The following is a 23751-nucleotide window of genomic DNA, read 5'->3' as shown; positions in this document are numbered from 1 at the left end:
AAATGTGGTAGTATTGAAGACAAACCATCCGCAAATGCAATACCTTCAAAACATATTTAGACCAAATAAAACAACTCCAAATTAGGTTAATTAAATATTTAGTTGGGCGAAACACAAGGAATAGGTATAAACATCAGTATGACTCACTGTTCTCATATTGTAGAATTCTCCCAGTGCATTGCAAAGTCACATACTTAAATGTTATCAATACGTATTATACAGATGATTTTAAAGTACAGAAAAAGAATAAACGTGTGACTCGCTCATCTAAAAAAGTAAAATTGTATCAACCTGCAGCCAAAAACTATTATGGTCGGAGAACCCAAGAATACTTAATCCCAAAAATTTACAATGAATACCCAATATTGCTAGATATCCCTAAATTAAAAATAGGTAGACTGAAAGAAAAATTTAAAGAAATATTAATAGACAGATTCGATAACTCCATAAAGCATGAATAGTAAATTAAATACCTAACATTAATATTAGTATCATAAAATAACTTCATATAAATCAACTATTGTAGTGCCTCTTGCCACTTGTGTTGTAAAAATATAACTAGTTGTTAGTTTATAAACAAACGTAGTAATTAGCGTTAAGGTAGTTTTTACGCACCGCTGTGCTCCTGTCACGCGCCCGCGCCACCAGTGTTGAGTCACCAATCCTACGTTATACCTACTTCATAATTGTAATACCTACATAAAAATTGGCCATGCCGGGACGGTAGGACAGTGCAAAATTATGTACCTTTTTATAAGTATAACGAGCGAGCTCATCGCCAACAAACTGTCTCGCAGTTTGGCGAATATTTTGTTTTGTGGTACACATATTTTATATTTTAATGTTATAATAAATAAAAAAAAAAAAAAAAAAAAAAAAATAACGATGCTGATATTTTTATGCGAGTATTGCGTAATATGGCGAGTGGTTTTACAATCTCAAGTGACACCTATTTTGGCGCCTGGGCCTTTTGACCCGGAGGATGCTGACGCTGACACGGAAGTATGGTATAAATTAGGTTATAGTAAAACAAAGGAAGCTTGAAGGTACCGATTTATTATTAGCTTTAAAACATGCATCGCGTGGTCGTGCAGCTTCTTGCTTAACAAAAATTTGACTGCATCACGTGGGACAGTATAAAGGAATTGCTATTATCCAGATTTTCTAAGCCAATTCTTAAATGCAGGACTACTTTGATAGTATCATTTTATAGTTATAGTATTTTACAGTTATAGTATCATAAAATTGCAAATAAATAACAAAAAAACTGCAGCTGTTGCTGCTGTATTACTATGGCAATTAATTGAAAAGATACCTAATCTTGGTTTACCTGCGAATGTATTACTGGCTTTGCCATTTCTGTTCTATCAAATACTGGCCCGTATATACGACGCGAACTAAATTCTCACGTTATAACTGTAAAATCTCTTTACTGTCGAGTTTTGATTGGTGTATCCCTTCTAAAAAGGGAATCATGATGGTTTTGAACAACACGCCGATAATAAACGTCTACGGTATTTTGATTCCCGCACTTTTAGCGGCACATGTCATTCTGTCACCTGTATCAAACTACTAGTTTACAGATTCCAAAGCAGCCCTCTTCTCGCCTGAAAAAAAAAAAAACCGCCCTGTTACCTGTTTTACCAGCGGCAAACCCGGACACCTGTCATCAACCTGCCAAGTCGCAAAGGGAAAATATTTGGCGATTACGGAAGTTTATCTGCGTTTCAAGCAAGCGGTAACTGGTGAGATAAATATAGCAGGTAAAAGTTGTCATTTTATTTTTGAGTATAGGTAGTTCTGAATGTTCAATGGTTAAATTAAGCGTTGCGCAGCAAATCAATGGAGCAACATTTCACTATACAGTTCTTTTAAAGGGCGTTGGTGAGGGTGTAATATGTAACGAGCAACTGCGTTGTGTTGTTAACGTGCAATGGTTGACATTATTTCTAATTATTGTTGTTTGTCGTTAGTTAGAGCGAAACTTCTAACATAATTTAGAAATGGAATAACGGTGATATTCCTCAAACCATAAGTCTTGTCATGTTAGGTATCTGAAAATCCACTACATTAAACGCAGAGCGTAGTTTCCTGTGTGGCCCCGCTTCTTGGTTTGGTCACTCATTAGTCATATTCACGTAAAACTCAAACATTTTGGTTACAGTAAGATATTGGATAAGCTTTATGATTGCTACTGTAAAAATGTACTCTTGTCTAATATGTAAAGCTTGTGAAGGAACTTCTGGCGCACAAAAGTGTATATTCCCTGGCACACCGTGCATATCGATATTAGTGGTTGGTTGGAACTTAGCGGTAAAAATCAAGGAAAAGTTCGTTTTCATAATAATTCCACATGTATTTACCAAATACGTTTTGTTACATTACACATTACATTTAGACTCTGTCAATACCGTTCACACTGGAATACGATGTAATTTTGTTTGGGCCCCCAAAATCTTTACCTCGAGAATAACATAAATTTGCACAGAAGCTAACCGAGAAAATGGACACGTAAAAAGAAAATTGTAAACTCTTAAATCTTTTAACAATAATAGTGAAAAATAATACTGATGATGTCTGGAGGGACGAACTTGATAAAATTCAGTGTTAAAAATGATGATGATGATGATCATGATGCTGAATAATATGCTGGTTTTACACCAATCGAACTCGTGTTTGGTATTATGAGCTAACCTGTTTTTTTTTAGTGGTAGACGAACCTACATTTATTTTTATTTGTTACGTTTTATTCCTAAAAATATACATGATCTAGATGGTAACGATAATAATAGGAATAATTTGGAGGAAGACAGGCACATTGCGGCTAATAATATTCTTTCGTCAACTGATTCTGATAAAAAAAAAAAAGTTTGGTACAGGGGCAGATTTTTTTGTTTGTTATTGAACTGTTGCTGAAATGGTACCTAAAACACCCCATGAAAACTTGCGAGAGGTACGTAAAGGGCGAGCAGAGCTGACTGAAGTGGCAGAGCCTATGTGTGATGAGATCTATTATGCGGAGGATGAGACCGTGTCGGCAAGTGAAAGCGACACTAATGAGAATAGAGAGATGGTAGTAGTTGCTGAAGAGCATAATGAGATTTATGAGATGAAAGACATTCCGGTAGTCCCTGGGACTAGCCGAATGTGAGGCTAAAGAGTTTTGTGTGAAGGTGAGCTGCATATTTGTTGACTGGCTGCAATCTTCTGGCTTGCCTCACTCTATATGAGTGTCGGCCCCCAGATAGAGGCGCAGAGCTGTAACAAGTGCAGGACAAATGGACAAACATTGAAGTGTGATGAGATGACTTGTAGTCGAAGTCATGTTACGAACGATGTTAAATTTAATTATGATTAAGATTAAAGTGTATTTTATGGTAAATGTTCACAGGTTAAGCGCCCGAGGACGTGCGAAAGTCAGGAAGGCCGTGTCGGCAAAATAAAATAAGTTGATCTGTTGACTAGATTGAGGCCAAGGTGCGCTTCAGACCAGATGGCGCCACCTAACGGAACTTCGGAGCGGTGCGGCGACAAGCAGTGGGAAGGCATAAAAACCGGCCCACTGCGCCCGCGCCGGCATTCTGTTGCGAACCTCCGATGGATCGTTGTGCCTCTAGTGATTTACTTTGAATATTTGTAGTTAATTATTGTCATTGTTAATTATTTAAAGTGATTAAGGTGTTATTTGTTTTGATCAATATACCGCATATTAAAAGTGTTCCATTGTTTACTTAATACTGCTGAAGTCGTCTTACACGCCCACGTGTCAGATCTTGAGCAACTAAGGACCCTCGCTATGGCTCTAAGCCGTCATATATATTTATTTTAACCTCGCAAAGGATACATTTAACAATTACTATTAAGTTTAGATGGCATGCGAGGCACTATTTAAACGATTAGTACAGTATAAATAAAAAATACGTTTTGATAACTCTTATTGTTACGGTAATTAATAAACGAAAACGATATAAAACTTACGACTTATACTCAATAAATTAACCTGTAATTTTTTAACATAACATAGTACATAAAAATATAATATATATAAAACATACATTAACTTAACCGAAATATCAGTTACTCTTTTAAATATCAGGTACCAAGAATCGGATTGGAATAACTTTCATGATCCGCTCAGATCAGTTCAGCCCGAATACATTATGGAAGAAAACATTTTACACATAATATCGAAAAATGTTGCAAGCTTTTCAGTCTACCTGTTGTGAGTTGTTTTAAGGATAATACATGTCAGTGTCTGATTCAAAACGGTATTATCATTTCAATACGATTCCAGTGCAAACTTTATTTTTCGTGGAATTTGCTAAGCTTCATTTAGGGCCATTTCGTTTTGCCAAGAATTTTAGCGGGAGAATTTGCAAAAGGCGCTTAGAGTTACAAAAACAAAGGCTGTTCCCATTCTGAATAACATTTTCATTATTCTTGTACAATTTAGTAGTTTGCATTTTAATAAGTTATACAAAGTACAGTTATTTAATTTTAAAACCCCTTGAAAAATAGAGTATATAAAAAAGTGTTAATAAGCCTTGTACGTAGTACGTACCTAATTACGGCAGAGCGCGCTAATGTGATTCCGGTCACGCGGCACAACACAGCCTCCACAATAAGCCTCTCCTGGATGGTCTCGCCATTCCCCCCACGTCCGCGGTTCCTCTTATTTTCACACAAATTGCTAATAGCATATCGGTTTTTCTAACTTAAAGATTGATTGTAGTCTTGTTTTTGTAAATATTCTATTTCAATTTTGCTCGAATATATGTTAGAAATCGAGAATATTGCGAGCCGAAAGGTAAACGGATGCCGTAGCTATTAAGACCTGTACCAAAAAAAAACTGTAAATTTCAAGCCACTGTAACTTTGTTTCTAAGCAAGACGAGTACGGCTTTCTTACCGCAATAAAAAGTATTATTATTATATTATATATTCCAATAGAAATAATTCTGGTTCTACGCTGTTCTACTTTACACCGGCAAATAGAAGAGATCGCTGGAAATTGGTATTTTCCAAATAGCAAGAAAATTTGCAACATCCTACATGCCTGATGAACACATAAAATTACCTCGAGGTTTCATGCATTTCATAATAAATAACTTATTTAGTATGTTGTCTCTTGAACACAGGCTTCGAAGCGGTAGATCTCTAGGAACAAGTGACCCTGGGCCCATCACAAACATTGCTAATAGAATTTGCGAAAACGAAGCATACCTGGCACCTGGCATAATGATCGTAAAAACTGGGAAAAATATGCGGCTAAAGTGCAACAAACTACGATGAAAGTCAATTCAGTTCTTCGTACGAAGGTTAGGATAGCTAAAGTTACAGAAAATGTGTGTTTCTTAATTCTAGGCCAAGTCAAAAGTCATACATTTCCTTCGTACAAAAATCGCGTTTGGCAGTCGACATAGAATAGAGTAAGAGCTCCAAACGTTCTGCAGTGCCGTTTTCTTAACTAATATTGGGCTCAAATCAAAAGTGTATTAAAATAGAAGAATGAAACAGCCAAAAAACATTAACAATTCCAGCAGCTGATGGGCTGATGCTGTCAAATATGAAAAACGGGTCCGTTTAACGCTGCCACTGAATGCGTTTGGAATTTTGGAAGAAGGTCCTTATCACTCCTACAAAACAAATAAAAAAAACTGACAATTATTCGAATTAAAGTCGCTTTTTATTGTAGTTATTTTAAAAACCTTAGTTTGTTCTCAATGGCATCAGTTTTTTTCATTTGAAATTTACAATTTTTTTTTCGGTAAACCCCTTAGTTCACGTAACGAAGTATGACCCTAACTAATACTCACTAATCTTGATATCAGGGAGATAACACTTCGTAACAGAGTAAGTATAGTAGCATTATTGTGGCGTCTTCTTTGGTAGATAGATGGGCTTCAGATTTCAGTCAAAATGGTGTTATTATTTTTATTGTTTCCTCCTTAGCAAAAAGGTCTGAAAGAGACTGTGTTGTCGAGCAAATAAAGATTTGTAATATAGCTAGCTATATGTAGTTACTCTTTTAGCTGACTGAAAGTACCCTTAAAATACTCTGCGTTTTTTTATGTCATGTACCGACCATTACAGCCCATTGATACACATAACTACTACGTCTAGTATATTAAATACAAAACAAAAGACATATAAATACATTATAAAAAAAACCTATCCTAGGGTGCCGCTGCCGCTGATCAGGGCCGCAGAAAGAGCGGAACTGGCGTACTATATGCGCCGTGTTTAAGATTACCGCCATCTGCATCTGACCCTTGATCCAGCCACCTAGCGAGGATCTCTAGATGTTGGTCAAGGTCCCTGACACGACATGATCGTCGTTCATCATCGGAATAATGATCGTCGAATCAACATCCCACATGGCGGTTATCTCGTAAGCTAAAGCCAAGTCTAGGTAATGCCGGATTTAGAGGTCTGGAGGCCTCGGGCAATAAAGGAGTGGAGGCTCCCTGGCCCCAAATTATTTTACAAAAAAAGGGCAAGTTTTCCGAAGTTAGAATTGTGGGGGTCTCTCTTTTGTGGAGGCCCCGGGGCTGGAGCCCCGGTTGCCCTGCCCTAGATCCGGCCCTGAGTCTAGGTACTTGCTGAATTTGTCCTCGGCTTTCACGAGATTCACATCATGGGGGATGGTAACGTCGAGGAGCACGGCGAGGTGCTGCGATCGGTCTGTCAGCATGATGTCATGCTTATTGGCTACAATAGACTAGTCAATCATGAAAGATCGAATTATTATCATTATCGAGAGCCCATAGTGTCCCACTTTCTCCAATCTTCCCGATACATTGCAGTCTTTGCCCATTTCTTTTAAAAAGAAGTCTAATTCGTCTCGCCATCTCCAACATAATCTGCCTGATCCTCGTATTGAGCTGGGCTGGGCATGAGTGCAGTTAATATCGAATCTACTTCCTTTTTCGAAGCGCCTCGTTTTACTCTCTTGAGAAAACAGCACACTCTTTTACAAACTTTGCAAAAACTAGATAGCGCAACGCTCAACTATTCTAAAGTAACTTTAAAAATTTAACTAACTCTCCACTGTCTCTTAGTCTAAAGTTCCACTTATTTCAAGATCTTATGTTACAAGCAGCTAATTCAGCGTTCGCCCGGGAACAAGAATTGCAGTAAAGTCTCAGTTTTAGCGTTACCGAGTGAAAACAGGTCTGAACTTGTTCAGGACCTCACGGGGCGGTTTTATTGCCTGAGAGAGCTCTGCAAGGGGGTGTGTTTTAGGAGATAATGTTTCAAGTATTGTCATCTGGGATTATATGAAAGCTCTGGGGCTATGTGCAACTATGGAGACAATAAGCTTTAAGTCCAAAGATTACATTATTATCATAGTTTAACATCCATCATAGCAATAGTTTCGTCTATTTTATTATAACAAATTACAGCACACATTATTCTACGTTAATCTATGCAATATAAATTTCTATTATTATGGTCGTCGTCGTATGAATACTATAATTATAAAAATATATATTCAAAATAAAATATTTGTCTTGAAGCTTAAGATTATCATTAGATGGTAGAGCATGAGTGTTTAGAGATATATCGATGGAATACTCTTTATTGCAGAACTGAATAAAATAAATCAAAACAAAGAAATTGATTGAAGCTAGAATGACATCGCTAAAACTTCATAGTCAATTCTTGTGTCATTTAATTTGGATTTGCTAATAGATACAAAATACGTTCATGGTAACATGCAATAGCTACCAATGTTTTAATGTTAAATAAATGTTTAACGGCAATGAGAATAGTGTAAAAAAACTAAAAAAAAAAAGAAATAAAACAGAGAGTAAAAAGCAGCTTTAATTGCAAAGTCTGTTAGTCTGACTACCCATTTCACACTGCTGTGCAAAGGATTAAAGTAAATTAAAAGTTTATTGCGGAGTTATCTCGGTCTTCATAGCATTCAAAAGGACACGCTTGCGTCTTGTATTAAACCACAGAATAAGTTATAGTAGGTGTTATATTCATATTTTCATTCATGAATGTAATAACTAAAACATTTGAATTATCTCGTGTAGCTATAACTGCGAAAGACTTTTGACCAGAAGTACCTATAGGTACTAAGTATAATTGTGTACGGCGCCATCTATCGGCAAATTATCTAATTTGGGATGGTATTTTTTTCATATTTTCCTTCATAAATATTTTTTTTTCCAGAATGAAAAAAGAATTGGAATGTTTAACTTGAGCTCTTCCAAATGATACCCCATTTGACCTATTCACTAGGCTTTGAAATTATGCCCCCTCTCCATATTGGGAATTTTCCATAGTTATTAAAAATAAAATGAAATTAATGTATTTTCAATGTGTCTGGGTCAGCGTTGTTCATAACTATTCCAAATTTCAAATCGATAGCTTAGGTGGTTCTTGAGATATTTTGCGATGTGACAGACAGACAGACAGACGGATAGAGTCGCACCATAAGGGTTCCTTTTGTACATATTTGGTTCGGAACCCTAAAAATGGACATGCTACACCTCGTCCGGAGTTGAATTACCTCACTCCGTGGCAATAGTCTGTCAGTCTATTGACAGTATATCAGTTCGGTTAGACGTGATGCCGGAAAGTTCAAAATGCCGGTGTATTTTGCCAAGTATGCGTACTTGTCAAATGCAAGTAAATAAGAATTTTTCTTGTACCACTTCGCCATGGGTACGCCAAAATATTTTCGAGTGACTGCCCTAAGGAACTTACATACACTTTGTTGCGAATACAGACGTCACGTGCGCGCATAGATACTCAAACGATTTCCGCGGCGTATGGCGTATACGCCCAGTGACTAAACCGTGGGAAAAAACCAAAAACATTGCCCAAGTAATGGCAACACCTGGCCGTTTTTTTGTCTACATGTACTTACATTCTGAGGCTCTTCAAAGTAATGCACCTTGAGCTCACTCAGTTAAGCAACATGTAATGTTCTTATGTTTCATATTGTTGTGAGTGCCGTATTTAGATTTGAAATAAATGAAGAAAATTTATCACAATAACTAACGTACGCGGTAAATAGGTACATCAAGCTTGTTATAGATTATATTGCTTCATAAAGCATTGTTTTGCTTAGTGATTCATTACTAGATACAATGTAAAAACCGCATAACGCTCACGCTATTTGCAATCACAGCATTAATAAGCTGATGGCGATTTCATAGATTCAGATTCAGATTTTTTACTGGTAAAAAAAAATACAGATATTACACGTCAAATAAAAATACCATATTCATAATTTAAGATAACTTAAATGTGCGGTATAGCTATAATTAAATTACAGTTTCAAAATATCAGTTATTTACATGTCAAGTTAATAATCGTAGAATGATGTTATAAATTGATTTAGAATTAATAACACATACTACTTACTATAGGGACTCGTGGTCCATAACTTTTACTACACGTCTTTAGCCAAAAGCTTTTTCGTGTGGCCATTGACAAAAGACCCAAAGCTTTAAGCTACACGCATTTAAAACTAGTTAGCCGATTAATCTTTTATGAAACAGTCACAAGTTGAGTTAAAGTTTAGTTTTATACTACCAAAATACGATCTGACTCGCTGTGAAGTTCTTTAGTTTTTGAGTCCTAAACCAGCGTGGCCAAAGTCCACGAATAATTTACGTTATTCTACGCTATAAGCTTCAAGAAATTAGTACCGTAAAACCACCCAACTATAGTCCAAAGCTCCCAACTATGGTCCACAAATAAACTCAATTTTTCTCGTTCAGGTATGTATTTTACTATATTTTTGTAGTTCTAAGGCAAAGTATGTTTAGAAATGAAAGGTAAAACTAGGAGTAATAGTTAGGGAGGCGAGGTAGCTAAATGGCGTAATTCAACGGCGCCGTCGAGACCTATCAAAATCGAAAGATCAAATAATTTCGAAAAGAAAAGCTCGTATGATAAAAACCATTTTAGCGGTGGGTTTGGCGTGTACGGTTTTTCAAAAATGTTAAAAAAAACAGTTACTTGGGCATTCTCGAGCGCGTCAGATATTCATACTACGTATGCCCCAAGTGCCTCTGATAACAACGGTATACTAATCTGCCGGTTTGCGTGGTGGGGGTAGGAATATAAAGTAGTCAAAAATTAAAAAAAAAAATAATTACTCGAGCGCGTCAGATTTTCGGAAGGGGTGTTAAGTAGGCCCCAAGGAAGCTCCCTTTAAAAAAACTGACGATTTCGGCGTGACGATAAGTTACGATGAATTTTTGAAAATGCAAAAAAAAAAAGTTTTCTTGAAATACTCGAGCGCGTCAGATTTTCATAGGGGAGGTTTATCTCGGCATCCTGAAAGCATATTTTCTTAATCTGACAAAAATGTTGGTGGGTTCTCTTAATCTGACCGAAAAAGGTTTTTTGGTTTCTTTTTTTTCCTTTCTTTCTCCTTGATAAAACGGGGATTTTAAGAATGACAATAAAGCGATAGATGCAACCAACGTAAATGTAGAAGAAATGTAGTACGAATTGTATTATTTATTGTATAAAAAAATGAAATGATATAAAAATTGTCTTATAATTGTATTGTTATATTGTACTGTTCAATGAATTTTCATAAACACATTTGTTACGTAAAATATAATTCAAATTGTGCCTTCTTTAATTTAAACAAATATGCCTTAATTAATCTGCATTTATTGTCACTAGTATTAGAAACGTTAATTTCCACCTGTGAAAACTACACCTTTGATTTTAACTCCGTTAATGATTGTTGCATAACAACTCATTGTGTATCCTTATCTCAACATCTGCCTATATATTTAACATCGTATATGATTCCAATTAATTTGCACAATAACAACCATAATACATACACATTAAAGATTATTCTCCATTACTATGTGGAAAGACTGGTAAGTTCATACGACAATAATAGTTTTAAAATATCTCGTAATTTAAATTCATATCGTAATGTAACTTTGCCACATATTATCACGAAAATGTATCTGACTAGCGTCTATGTAATTTCTTTTAGTGTATTACATTTTGAAACAAAGTATAACCTTATAAATTGCTTGGGGCTGCTTATATTACATTTAATACGTATAATCGGTGTAACTATCATTGACATTTATAAAAAGCATTTAAATGGGTAGTACAAAATTAAGTATTTTCTATCAAAACGTCCGGGGACTTAGAACTAAATGTCACGAATTGTTTAATAACTTACTACTATATGACTATGATTTAATATTTATAACGGAAACTTGGTTACAAAATGACGTTTTGGACTCAGAATTGTGCGACTCCAGATATGACGTTTTTAGATACGACCGTAACCTCCTGCTTACAAATAAAAAGACGGGTGGCGGCGTAATGATATGTGCTCGTCGTGGCCTTGGTGCTACCGTGCTTTCTGCATGGTCATGTTCGGGCATAGAATCGCTGTGTATCAGTGTTCCTGCCCGCACGCTGGGCGCCTCGGATGACTTGATTGCGGCGGTGGCATACCTAGCGCCCGACGAAGACAATCTGCCAAGTTATTTGAACGACGTTGAAACGAATGTATCGCGTATACTCTCGATGTATCCAACTTGTAATTTTTTATTGTTGGGTGACTTTAATCTCCCTTGTATCTCTTGGAGTAGTAATTATGGTTTCACATTAAAAAATCAGGGTAAAACTGATTACCAAATCGCTGCTATATCCTTCGCGGAGGACTTACAATACCTGGGCCTAACTCAATATAACTTCATAAAAAACTCATGTAATAATACACTAGACCTGTGCTTTAGTAATCTCCCGTTATTGGTGGAACAATGCCAACCGATTACAAAATTAGATATATATCACCCCGCCATTTCCGTCGACATTTTAGACTTATATGTAGTACCATTTAAAACGAAAAATACCCCCCGTTTCAACTTTTATAAAGCTGATTATGAAAAAATTAACTCTCACTTACATAGTATAGACTGGGCAAATCTTTTATGTACCAATGATGTTAATAAAGCCGTTGACATTCTCTATAGTAAACTTGACGAATGTTTTTTATTATTTGTTCCCGTATCTTACCCAAATAAACAATCATATCCCATATGGTATAATACTGCACTTATAAAAATACTACGCGAAAAATCAAAACTACATAAAAAATGGAAACGTTTTTCAAATCCGCGTGACTACGATGAATTCTCACTTCTTAGAGCTAGACAGAAACGCGTGCAGGAACAGTGTTTTCAACGTTTCACTCAAAATACGGAATTATACATAAAGCGTTCCCCTAAATTTTTCTGGAAGTATGTTAAATCCAAGAGAGGAGGATCTAACTACCCTAGCAGTTTTAATCTGAACGATCGTACCTATAATGACGGCAAGACCATTTGTGATGCTTTTAACAAATTTTTTTGAAAGTGTTTTTGCTCCAGCAAGTCCTGCGAACCTCACTAACAAATCCAAGAGTTATATTCAAAGTGACGTCTTTTGCGGAATCCACATATCTTCTGACATAGTGTTGAAGTTTTTAAAAGCCCTAGATAAATCTAAAGGACCAGGCTGTGACGGCGTCCCGCCTATTTTTCTTTCTTCCTGCGCCGAAAGCCTCGCAGTTCCCCTGACTATTATTTTCCGCCTATCACTAAAGTACTGCATTTATCCTTCTTTATGGAAAAAAACCCATATTATCCCTGTTCACAAAAAAGGATCAAAAACTAGTATCGTTAATTATAGACCAATATCTATACTCAATACAATGGGTAAACTCTTCGAGTCAATTGTAGTAGATAGCATATATCCTCTTGTAAGTAGTGGCATATCAAATACTCAGCATGGTTTCTTGAAAGGACGCTCGACAGTTTCAAATCTGGCATGTTTTACAAATTTTGTCTTATCGGAGATGGAGGGTGGTGGACAGGTTGACGTGATATACACTGATTTCGAAAAAGCGTTTGATCGTGTAGATCACGCTATTCTTATCAGAAAGCTCGAGGCTTTGGGAATTCATGGAGATCTGCTACGTTGGATTGAATCCTACCTTACCAACCGTTCCCAAGCCGTGGTTCTTGGAGGTTTTAGATCAAATTACATTACAATCCCATCTGGCGTTCCCCAGGGCTCTCATCTTGGACCTCTTCTATACATTGCTTACATACATGATATAAATAGATCTATAAATAATGCCCATCACCTGTTATATGCAGACGACAAAAAAATATTCATCCGTGTCAGAACTCTTGAAGATTGTCATCGTCTGCAAAGCGATCTCAATAATCTTGACTATTATTACTCCCTGAACAAGATCTCTCTTAGTACTAATAAATGTCAGTGCATAACCTTCACTCGCCGAATCACACCAATAAAATTTTCATATAATCTTAGAGGTACCGTGGTGGAAAGAGTCGAAGTAGTTCGTGATCTGGGAATAATACTCGACACCAAGATGACAATGAGGGAACATGTCGACCATATAGTCAACAAAGCGTATCGTAATCTCGGCTTTATGATGAGAACGTGTAAACCATTCTCAGATGTTCTAAGTTTGAAGATAGTATACTATGCATACGTTAGAAGTATTTTAGAATATGCCTCTCCCATATGGTCAGTCAATTACGCCATTCATAAAGATCGTATTGAAAAAATTCAGAAGAAATTTGCGTCACATTTAAATCACAAATTCAAAAAAATTATAGCATCTACCTCCTACACTGATAAATGTCGACAATATAATCTCTTAACACTAGAAGACAGACGTAAACTTTCAGACATGAGGTTTCTCTTTGATATAATTAATGGTCGCATCGATTGCCCACAACTGTTGTCTGGTCTATCATTTCGAGCCCCAAAGCGTCGCACTAGACATACCGCCCTATTTCATGTTCCTTTTCACGTGACTAAGTATGGTGACAATGCAGTGTTATCTCGAATCCCTCGTTTATATAACATGGAATTCTATTCTGCAGACCCCTTTCTCGGATCTAGGAATAAATATATGGACAATATCTACAAGACACTTTCAGAAAAGTACAAATAAATTAAAATTAAGATTAAATTATTCACCAGTCTATTTAGCCTGTCCATCGGACACACACAATTATGGATATATAAATATATCATTAAATTTACTTCTATGAGTATTACCATGCAACTCTTCTTTTTTTTATTTGTGTTTAATATTTCTAATCTACTGATGTAAAGTCATACAATTGTGTAGTATTGACATACCAAAATAAACGATGAACTGCGGATTTATTGAGGCATATGCACTTAAATAAAATGAACAATATTTGTACATACATATAATAACGTCACATCAGATCTTTACGTCTACGAACTTATTGACGTATCCGTCTTGGCTAAAATTTATGTATTTGTATAGAATCATAAACTCATAATTAATGATGAGCATGTTGTGATGAGCACACTGTCTTATTGAAACTGTTTATTATGATAATACCTAGATACGAATTACGTTATTCTAAGTAAAATGTAATTAGTGGATAACTGTCATTGGCCATCTGTTATGTAATCACTCATATGTAAAACTTTTATTTACGGCTGTTGTTGTCCTAAATATCAATAAATAAAATAAAATAAAATATATGGCCTTCTCCTCGACACCGGGGGCGGCCCTAGACGCACTGCTGGATATTATACCACTCCACTTGCAGGTGCAAAAGGAGGCTAAGCAGTGCGTCTACAGAATATGCACGCTAAACAGGCCAAAATGGCGCTCTCAAGCTTTAACCAAACTAAAGGCCTGGGTTTTTGCAAATAGAACCCTTAGCATGCCCACCGATGACACGCACACTGAATGTCATTTCACTAAACTGTACACAGTAGAAATACCTCCTAGAGACAAATGGACCAACGACCAAATGTACGTCTAAGAGGGAAGCCATATTTGGTACCCGGATGGTTCCAAGGAAGGCATTGATGTAGGATGTGGGATCTATGGTGAGAGACCTAAGCTCAGAGCCAGCGTCAGCATGGGCACACAGGCCTCAATCTTCCAGGCTGAAGTCTACGCCATCAACAAATGTGCGGAGATTAACCTGGATAAAAACCTACGACACCAACATATCTACATCAACTCAGACAGCCAGGCTGCTCTGCTGGCACTAGAATCCCTTGAGTCAAACTCAAAACTAGTCCAGAACTGTAAAACAAACCTCAATGCACTGACAAACTCCAACAAAGTCACACTTAGATACGTACCAGGGCACTCCGACTCTCCGACATTAACGGAAACGAAGAAGCGGACGAACTTGCTAGAAAGGGCGCAGATACACCCCTGGTCGGCCCAAAACCGATCTGTGGAATCACAAAACGGGATGCATATTCACTGCTCAGCAATTTAGAAAAAATAAGGGCAAACGATTGGTGGAAGTTCGTAAAAGGACAAGAACACTCGAAAGCTCTAATCAAAGGGTTCAACAGCAAAACTGCTAGGGAGCTTCTAGGGCTCAAAAGACACAAAGCCTGCGCGGTGACCAGAATTTTGACTGGACACTGTAAATTGAACAAACACATGTTTCAAATTGGAAAGAAACAAGACGCGACATGCAGGTTCTGCCATGAGTCAGAGGAGACTGCAATGCACATTCTCTGCTCCTGTGGACCACTAATGTCAAAAAGAAGTACCCACTTAGGGCGGTACGTATTGCAACCCTATGAGGTACACAACATTACGGCCCAAAGAATCTGGAATTTCCTGGATTCAACGGGCATCAGTAATGAACTTTAAAGGGCTGTCACAATAGACCAATGCCTGGTCGACGTGGCAGTCAAAGGCCCACAAACTACAATAATAATAATAATTAATATATATGACCTTTACATTTTTGCTCAATACAATTCATCTTCTTCTTCTTTCACATAATTTAATCATCGTTATTTCATATCAATTATTTTTAACACCCTCAGTTTTGGAGATATACTAAAAAAAACCGGGAGTTTGAGTTTTTATGATGCTTCAAGTCAAAAAGTTTAAACTTTGGACAAAAATGTAAAGAGACCTTTTTTGTGTATAATAAAATTACCTTTTTTTTTTATTTGCAACGCGTTTTTCGGAAGACGAAATGGCTCCTCCACACTTCCGGTCATGCGGAAACCGGCAGATTTTGTATTTTTAGTAAGGTTTACATTATATTCTTCAAAATAAAATTAAAAGAAATCGCGCTCGAGAATGCCGGATTAACGTTTTTTTTTTACAAGTTCGCGACCCTATAACTCGGCGGCGTCAAGGACTTATCGTCAGATTAGTTAAATTTAGTCTTAAAACACTAAAATCAACCCCCAATATCTTAATCTGACGCGCTCGAGTATTTCAGACTATCGATTTTTTTTTACTAATCTGATCGTCTATCCTAGGCGCGCGTCTCTACATATAGAGCTAAATACTTTACTAGGTTGTTCTATTAGGTCTAAGGTATCTCTCATATCTTAAACTGCCACGCTCGAGTATTACCGAAAATTCCCCTATTCGCCTCCCTAACTATAAACCAAAAGGAACATTGGTATAGATACTTAATTTCCTTTTGAACTTGTGGACCATAGTTGCAGTATTGGACTATAGTTGGGTAGTTTTACGGTAGTATAATTGCGAATAAAACTGGATGGACTTATGTCTATATGCTTCTCAAGCACAATGGTCAGCAGCACGTAAGCTAAAGGGCGTATATTTGTCTAACATTCTAGGCGCTTAGGCTTTTCTTACGCTGAGATCAAACATTGCCGTCAACTCTGTAAGTAATTAATTCTTTTGCCAGCCCGTTTGAATAAATCACTCCGCATAATAATGTGCCAGTTACTTGTTCAGTTTTAATTCACTTACATAATTTAATAAAATGGGATTGTAGGATAGTGGGGATGTTGAGTGAAGATGTTTTACAGCTTTTAACTTCCCACTGACTAACGAGTTTTGAAAATTAATTTTACTCCAAGCCTTCGCTTTATTAAATTCACAAGTCGCTTTTCACCCTTTTCCCGTTAATAACATAATTAATTAATTATAATAATGAAAATAATAATTCAGCCTATTTACGTTCCACTGCTGGGCACGGGCCTCCTCTTATGCGCGAGAGAATTTGGGCTATAGTCCTCACTACACATACACCTTTGAGTTTCCTCGCAGATGTGTCTACCTATTACCAGTTATGTATGGAAACTGACCTGGTTCATGGTGAGCCGCTGGCGAGGGCGCGGAGAAGGCACTGCAACCCGCAGCTCGGCGCGCCAGTCCTCCAAGCTCGGTCACTGAGGATAAATAAACTGTTTAATTCTTTTCAGATAAAATGATGAATTTAAAAATTAGATTAAAAACTAAAACATAATAAACCAAAACTATTTATTGTTATGAAAAAAAAAAGATTAATGAAGATTTCAAAATCGCATTTTAAAATCACATTTGCTGTGTACGCACTCCTCCAACCTTTATGGCATATTCCGGAATGAATGCAAAACTTACACCTTGTGATACTAAGTGAAAAGGCTTTGGGTACGATACTCCTCAATGGCATATGCACAATCCGCAACACTCACAAAACCAAACAAACCCACACTTTGCGTTCGAAAATGATCTGAATTTGAAATCGGAGATCTGCTACGGACACACCGTAATTATGGCTCTACCAATGTACCAATATACAGGTAAGTATCTAACCGCTTAGCCGTGTATCAGACATAAGAACCACGGTAACCACACTAACATCCTCAAAACAGTAACGGCCTTGCGTTAGATTGTGAGGAAGGGAGTTACTCGTTTAATACTACGAAAAACAAAATATTTGGACAATTACTAAGCCAAACACAAATAATGGGACAATTATTACAGCTCGTGATTTAATTAGAATAAGATTATAGAATGGCGGAATTGGGGACTAAAGGCAGGCTTTACCAGAAAAACAGCCATATTCAAAAGCTTACTTCCTTCTGAACATAATCACAGAAAAATTCTCGTTCTTTAAAAATTCTGAACTCTGTCGCAGTCAGAAGCAGTTAGCGCTAGTACAATTCTAATCAGAATGGACAAGTGGTTAAGCATGTGTGAGAGTTGCATATGATATGACAGGCGATAGAAGCCCGTCCATCATATCCTTGCTGCCGGCCTAGCCAAGGTGACAATCGCTATCGCTACGACAACGAAACGCTTTGTGTCTCTCTATCACTCTTCCGTATTAGTGCGACAGTGATAGTTGCGATTCGATCGCTGCGGAGCGTAAGCGACTTACTTGCATGTTGGCTATGCGGCCTGGACAGGCGGCGTTTGCCTTTCATGATTAACTCGCAGCGGAGAGGCTGTTTCTATTTTCCTGGTACCTATTTTACCGAAGCAACGGGTGTTATTGTTAGCGATTGTTAGCGGGCAAAGGCGAATCGAAGGCTCAACTAATTGAGCTCGCTGATTTTTTATGATAAGTTAAGCATCTATAAGTCACACTTGAAATTATTTATTGTATGACAATTACTATGGGGGCCGATTCTTTTTTAACAATCTGATATGGTTTTTATCTTAATTTGATGTCAATGCGACCTTGAGCACGAGTAACCCACCAATCAGCGTTAGCGGTTTACGCTGATTGAAGGTCACGGAATGCAACCAGGAATCTTCTGATTAGGCATTTCACTCGCACTAATTGGTGTATGTGAGATGCCCGATGACACGACTTAAGGTTGTATAAAAAGGGGATGATTTTAATATAAATGAATATTTTCCAAGTATTGGCCCAATAAACCTTGACCAAGAATTTTTAGAAATATGTATCTTACATACTTACAAGTCTTTTACGAAATGTCATAAAAATAAAAACTATCACTTAACTAATTCAAAACGTATTATCCTCCAAATTTTCTCATTTAGCTTTGATAGACAAATGCAAACGTTTGTTATAATTATCAACGTGCAGTTGTAAAAGAAAATATGTAATACGTTTTTAAAATCTTCCACTAGGTTATCGTAATTATTGGGCTCTCCAAGACAATATAGTGAACAGTTTGTTATGGTCATCATTCGTAGTATTTCAAAATGGTTTTCCTGAACGCTGGACTCGGGAAGGAAAGAAGGAATACACTGCAAGCTGAGAAACGTTGAACGAGTTTTCTCAGCAAGATAACAAATAGGCCACGGCCGCTTAGTCACTAATAAACGGGTATTACTGAAATGGGATTCTGCTAAGCTATGAAAATTAAATGCTCTGCTCTCAAATTCAAATTATCCTGAGATGAAAATTAAATAAAAGCGGAGCGGCCTGTAAATTTAAACCTCGATCCCAGCGAAGTTTTCTGTACATATATTTGGCCAAATTTCCCCGGTGGCCAGGCCGATTGTACACAAATCTATTTTATAGGTAGCATTTTGCCATTTGAACACACGTTAACGCCGCCAAAATGTACGCCGAAATAATTATATTGGACATTAAAATGTTGTTCATGATTAAACCCAAAATCGAGCAAAAGAATCTACTTTCCTTTAATATTAGTTTAAGGCATGAATGTGTTTATCTTTATTGTGCTTCAGATATACTCACTGGTTCGTTTAACAACGGGATGACTTTTATTTTATAATAGAAAATGTTTTTCTTTAAGCGCTCAGACGAATAAGTGTACGAGCGTAACTATCATTTTTTTTTCTTTAACTTTCTTATAAATATAGTGGGCCCCAAATATACGACGTAATATCACATAATCCTGTCAGTATTATAAATATGTAATGTCAAAACAACCAAGTTTAATGTTTAGGTACCGTTTTATGATTATTCAGTTTTTTGGTGTTTGTTTTAACCAAAAATGGCAGCTTTAAGTTTTAATAAGTCCCTCTTCAAGGATACTGACAGTACCAATGCCATTCAAATAATTAGGATTTGAATTTATCTGTCGATTATTATTTTTATAAGTAAATATTTAATTTCAAAAAATAGTCTGTTGTAATCATTGCATTTTGACCTACTTATATGTTACAGGAACACATTTTTGCAGGCACACATCCCTATGGTCAAAGCTCAAAGTTGTTAGTTTACTGGGCACACGGCGTATAAACCTAAAGTCAACCCCGGATACGTTGGCGCTGGGCCAGCGTGTCGATGCAGGATCTTGTCCCAAAGTGGCACTTCCACGTGGAAATTATAACCGCCATTTACATAATCTCATCTTACGCGCATCGGATAATGTATGCATTTAGCGTGCGTGTGATAAACAATGTAATACTTACAATTGTAGCGTCAAGCAAGCATGAGCGTGTACTGATATTCTATTTTGAGCCAGTTATAAAAATAAATTATTATTATAAATGCAAGACACTATATTTAACCAGGGACAGTCAGCATCAAAAATAGCGGATCAAACAACGCTTCAAAATACTTCAAACGTAAATTTTAGAGATTTGTCTATATTTGGAAAAGTTATACGGAATATCAGATACATTTGGCGCGTTGTTTCATCCGCTACTATTTAAACAATGAAGTTAAAGTCAAGGGTGAAAGGTGTAGAAATTTTTTTTTCGCTTATAGTATATGAATTTTATCAAAACTACACTGAATTCAGAGTGCAATAACCAAAAAAGATATGTACAGGGAAGTTTTAAAAGATAAGATATTTCATATATAGCTTGGTGCTGGGGCTGACATGGCGGGGACTTGTGTTACCAGATTCTCTGCTACAAAGGTGGCTCGGGTAGTTAAGGATATGAAGAGAGGAAAGTCTCCGGGCCATGACGGCTTGAGCATTGAGCATCTCCAGCATGCAGGGCCTCATTTTCCAAGGTTACTTGCAATGCTTTTTTCATTTTGTTTAACTCACTCTTTTGTCCCTAGTGAAATGATAAGAACGGTTGTTGTACCTATTATTAAGAATAAAACTGGAGATGTGTCATCTTTGAATAATTATAGGCCAATTTCACTAGCTACTGTTCTGTCCAAAGTGTTTGACAGTTTGCTTAATGCTGAGCTGGATAACTATCTGCAATTGCACAGTGCTCAGTTTGGGTTTAGGCCTGGCCTGTCCACAGAGAGTGCAATAATTTGCATGAAGGAAACTGTTAGATACTATACTAGTAGAAAAACCCCTGTATTTGCTTGCTATCTTGACTTATCCAAAGCCTTTGATTTAGTAAATTATGAGATTCTATGGAAGAAGCTTTATGATGCAAATGTACCTAAAGATATAATACATGTTTTTAGATATTGGTACTCTAGTCAAATTAATGTTGTTAGGTGGGGTGATACAATGTCTGATGAATACAGCCTTGACTGTGGGGTAAGACAGGGTGGGTTAAGTTCCCCTAAATTGTTTAACATATATATAAATGCACTTATCGAGAGGCTCAGCAGCATGCATGTTGGCTGTCGCATACAAGACACTAGTTTCAATAACATTAGTTATGCAGACGATATGGTGCTGTTGAGCCCCTCGGTAGGAGGGCTTAGGAAATTGCTAAATGTATGTGAGCAATATGCTATTAGTCATGGCCTTAAATATAACTGTACTAAAAGTGAATATATGATTTTTAAGCATAGTAATAAATGTAAGGATGATTTTCCCCCAGTATTGCTCAATGGCGTCCCTTTAAAACAGGTATCTGTATTTAAGTACCTAGGACATGTAGTGTGTGATAATATGAAGGATGACGAGGATATAAAAAGGGAGCGTAGGGCGCTGGCGACTAGAGCAAATATGCTGGCACATAGATTTAGGCGTTGCACCGCGCCAGTAAAAATAACATTGTTTCGAGCTTTTTGCACTACCTTCTATACATGTGCACTATGGACCAGCTATACGTAAAGGTCGCTAAGCGACCTACGTATCCAATACAACAATGCCTTCAGGGCACTGTTGCGGTTGCCTCGCTGGTGCAGCGCGTCCGGGATGTTCGCGGATGCGCGCGTGGACGGGTTCCAGGCCATCATGCGCGCGCGCTGCGCGGCCGCGCTGCGGCGCCTGCGGGGCAGCCGCAACAGTCTCCTGGCAATTATAGCTGACAGGCTTGACAGTCAGCTTCTTGTGCACTGGACCAGGGTACACTCAGTGGTAGCTACATACACACAATTCGCATGAGTGTATGTAGTTATTACTGGTGTATGTGCCTGGCTCCAGTTTTAAACCCTTAAATATCGTAAGTTTAATTTATTTCAATAATAATTTAATATAATTTTTTAGAGTAAGTCGTACTAACACTGTATGGACCAAGGTCTGAAATAAATGATTTTTATTTTATTTTATTTATTTTTTTATTTTTATATAATATATTAAGATTCCCGAAATGAAATGTTTGAAAAATATGGAGGTAATAATAATAAGCCTTTTATTTTTAATATCGAGATCTACTCCTGTTGTTGGGTAAGCAAAAGCTTGGATGTAAATTTAATTACGTCGCTAACCTAAATTAGTATAAAAGTCTTTGAAGAAAGTTTGCTTTTATTATATTTTCCTTTTGCAAATACGAGCACTGTTATTTACACCAAATACTTTATTGCTAGTAATATTGAATACCATTACGTTTGTTACAGCCTCCATAAAAACCATAATATTGCTGTACCTAGTAGATTAGTATTTCCAGTTCTTCTCCGCAGCAAGACCGGCAATGCAGTAAGATGTATTTTTATAGCCGCAAGTCATGAGCGAAGGTGACGTCTGGCCAGCGTATGTATTCCTTTGTCTCTCGGTTATAATTATACACTGTTTGTCAGGTACACGATGTATGTATTATATTAATGGCGTTCAAAGCAATACGTCCACTGCAATGGATTTAGTTCCGACTTGACGTAAACCACGTATATAGTAAAACCAGTAATGTGTTTGAGTAAGTAAATACGTAGTTTTTATGTCTTATAATAATATTATCAGGTTGTTATTAGGTTGTCTGGAAGAGATCGCTTTTTAGCGATAAGACCGCCTGTTGTCTGCCTCTAAATTTAATCAATTGTTTATTTTTCTTGTATATTTTTACTGAGGTGTGCCAATAAAGAGTATTCTATCTATCTATCTATCATTGTTGTGTATTTTTCAACATAGAAGGGTACGCTGGTAGGTGTGATCTCCATATAATTTATAACCTACAACTGCCAAATGTCGCAAATTTGTATTGAATTGATAACTATCAGCGCACCCTTCCAATTTGAAAATGCTATATCGACAATATCAATAACAACTGCCATTGTATTTTAAGGTGACTATGGAAGGTGGAGGTAAGGAATACAATCTCTATAGGCAGAACTGTTGCAAAAGTGTCCAGTTGTCAGCTATAAATAATAGTTAGGTACAAATCTCTCCAGAGTAGCGCTAGAGTGGCTTAGAACCTCGGTGTTATTGATGGAGTGAAGTGCGCTTTCTAAGATTTAAGGTTTTTTGAAGGACACTTTTTGGTACTTACATGGAGATTGTATTCCTGACCTCAACCTTCCATAAAGGTGACGTTCGGATCTCAAATGCATCTGCATTAAGTACTGCTGTGGCGTCAATAGTTGCCGCCGCTGTATCTGTCAATTTACTTGATAAAACGAGTAACATTCGTCGCCGCCTTGCTGACGCTATTATGACTATCTTTCCATCTCTCATTTTACAGGGAAATTGGCAAAAATGACGCCGCAACAGCTACAGTTACAGTACTTCACATAAAATTACAAATTTTAAAGCCAGCGCTTTGCTTTCAGTCGTCAGCTAATTTAACACTAAAATATAAGTTCGTTCCTCATACATGGCAAGATCGTCCGGTATTAGAATACCGGACCCATTCCGTTTGCAGAGATGATATAATGTCGTTAAGACGCCCGCCCCTGTAAGTTGCACCCCTAGACGGAATGGCACGGT

The 23751-nt window shown here is 37.1% G+C and overlaps 1 protein-coding gene and 1 long non-coding RNA gene across 4 annotated transcripts in view; one reads left to right on the top strand and one right to left on the bottom strand.

Moving 5' to 3' along the window:
* The window catches only part of LOC133525722 (uncharacterized), a 322779-nt gene extending 312659 nt beyond the window's left edge, over window positions 1-10120 (top strand). The window contains exon 2 of the long non-coding RNA XR_009800616.1: window positions 9035-10120. This is a non-coding gene — a long non-coding RNA (uncharacterized LOC133525722). The remainder of the gene's footprint in view (window positions 1-9034) is intronic.
* The window catches only part of LOC133525708 (uncharacterized), a 352002-nt gene that overhangs the window by 227996 nt on the left and 100255 nt on the right, over window positions 1-23751 (bottom strand). For all 3 annotated transcript variants that reach the window (XM_061862067.1, XM_061862069.1, XM_061862068.1), the window contains exon 4: window positions 17125-17208. In XM_061862067.1, the coding sequence (XP_061718051.1) occupies window positions 17125-17208 (84 nt within the window). The remainder of the gene's footprint in view (window positions 1-17124; window positions 17209-23751) is intronic.

The sequence above is a fragment of the Cydia pomonella genome, chromosome 15, assembly GCF_033807575.1.
Source record: "Cydia pomonella isolate Wapato2018A chromosome 15, ilCydPomo1, whole genome shotgun sequence".
NCBI lineage: Eukaryota > Metazoa > Arthropoda > Insecta > Lepidoptera > Tortricidae > Cydia > Cydia pomonella.
This window is presented reverse-complemented; position numbering and strand designations above follow the sequence as displayed.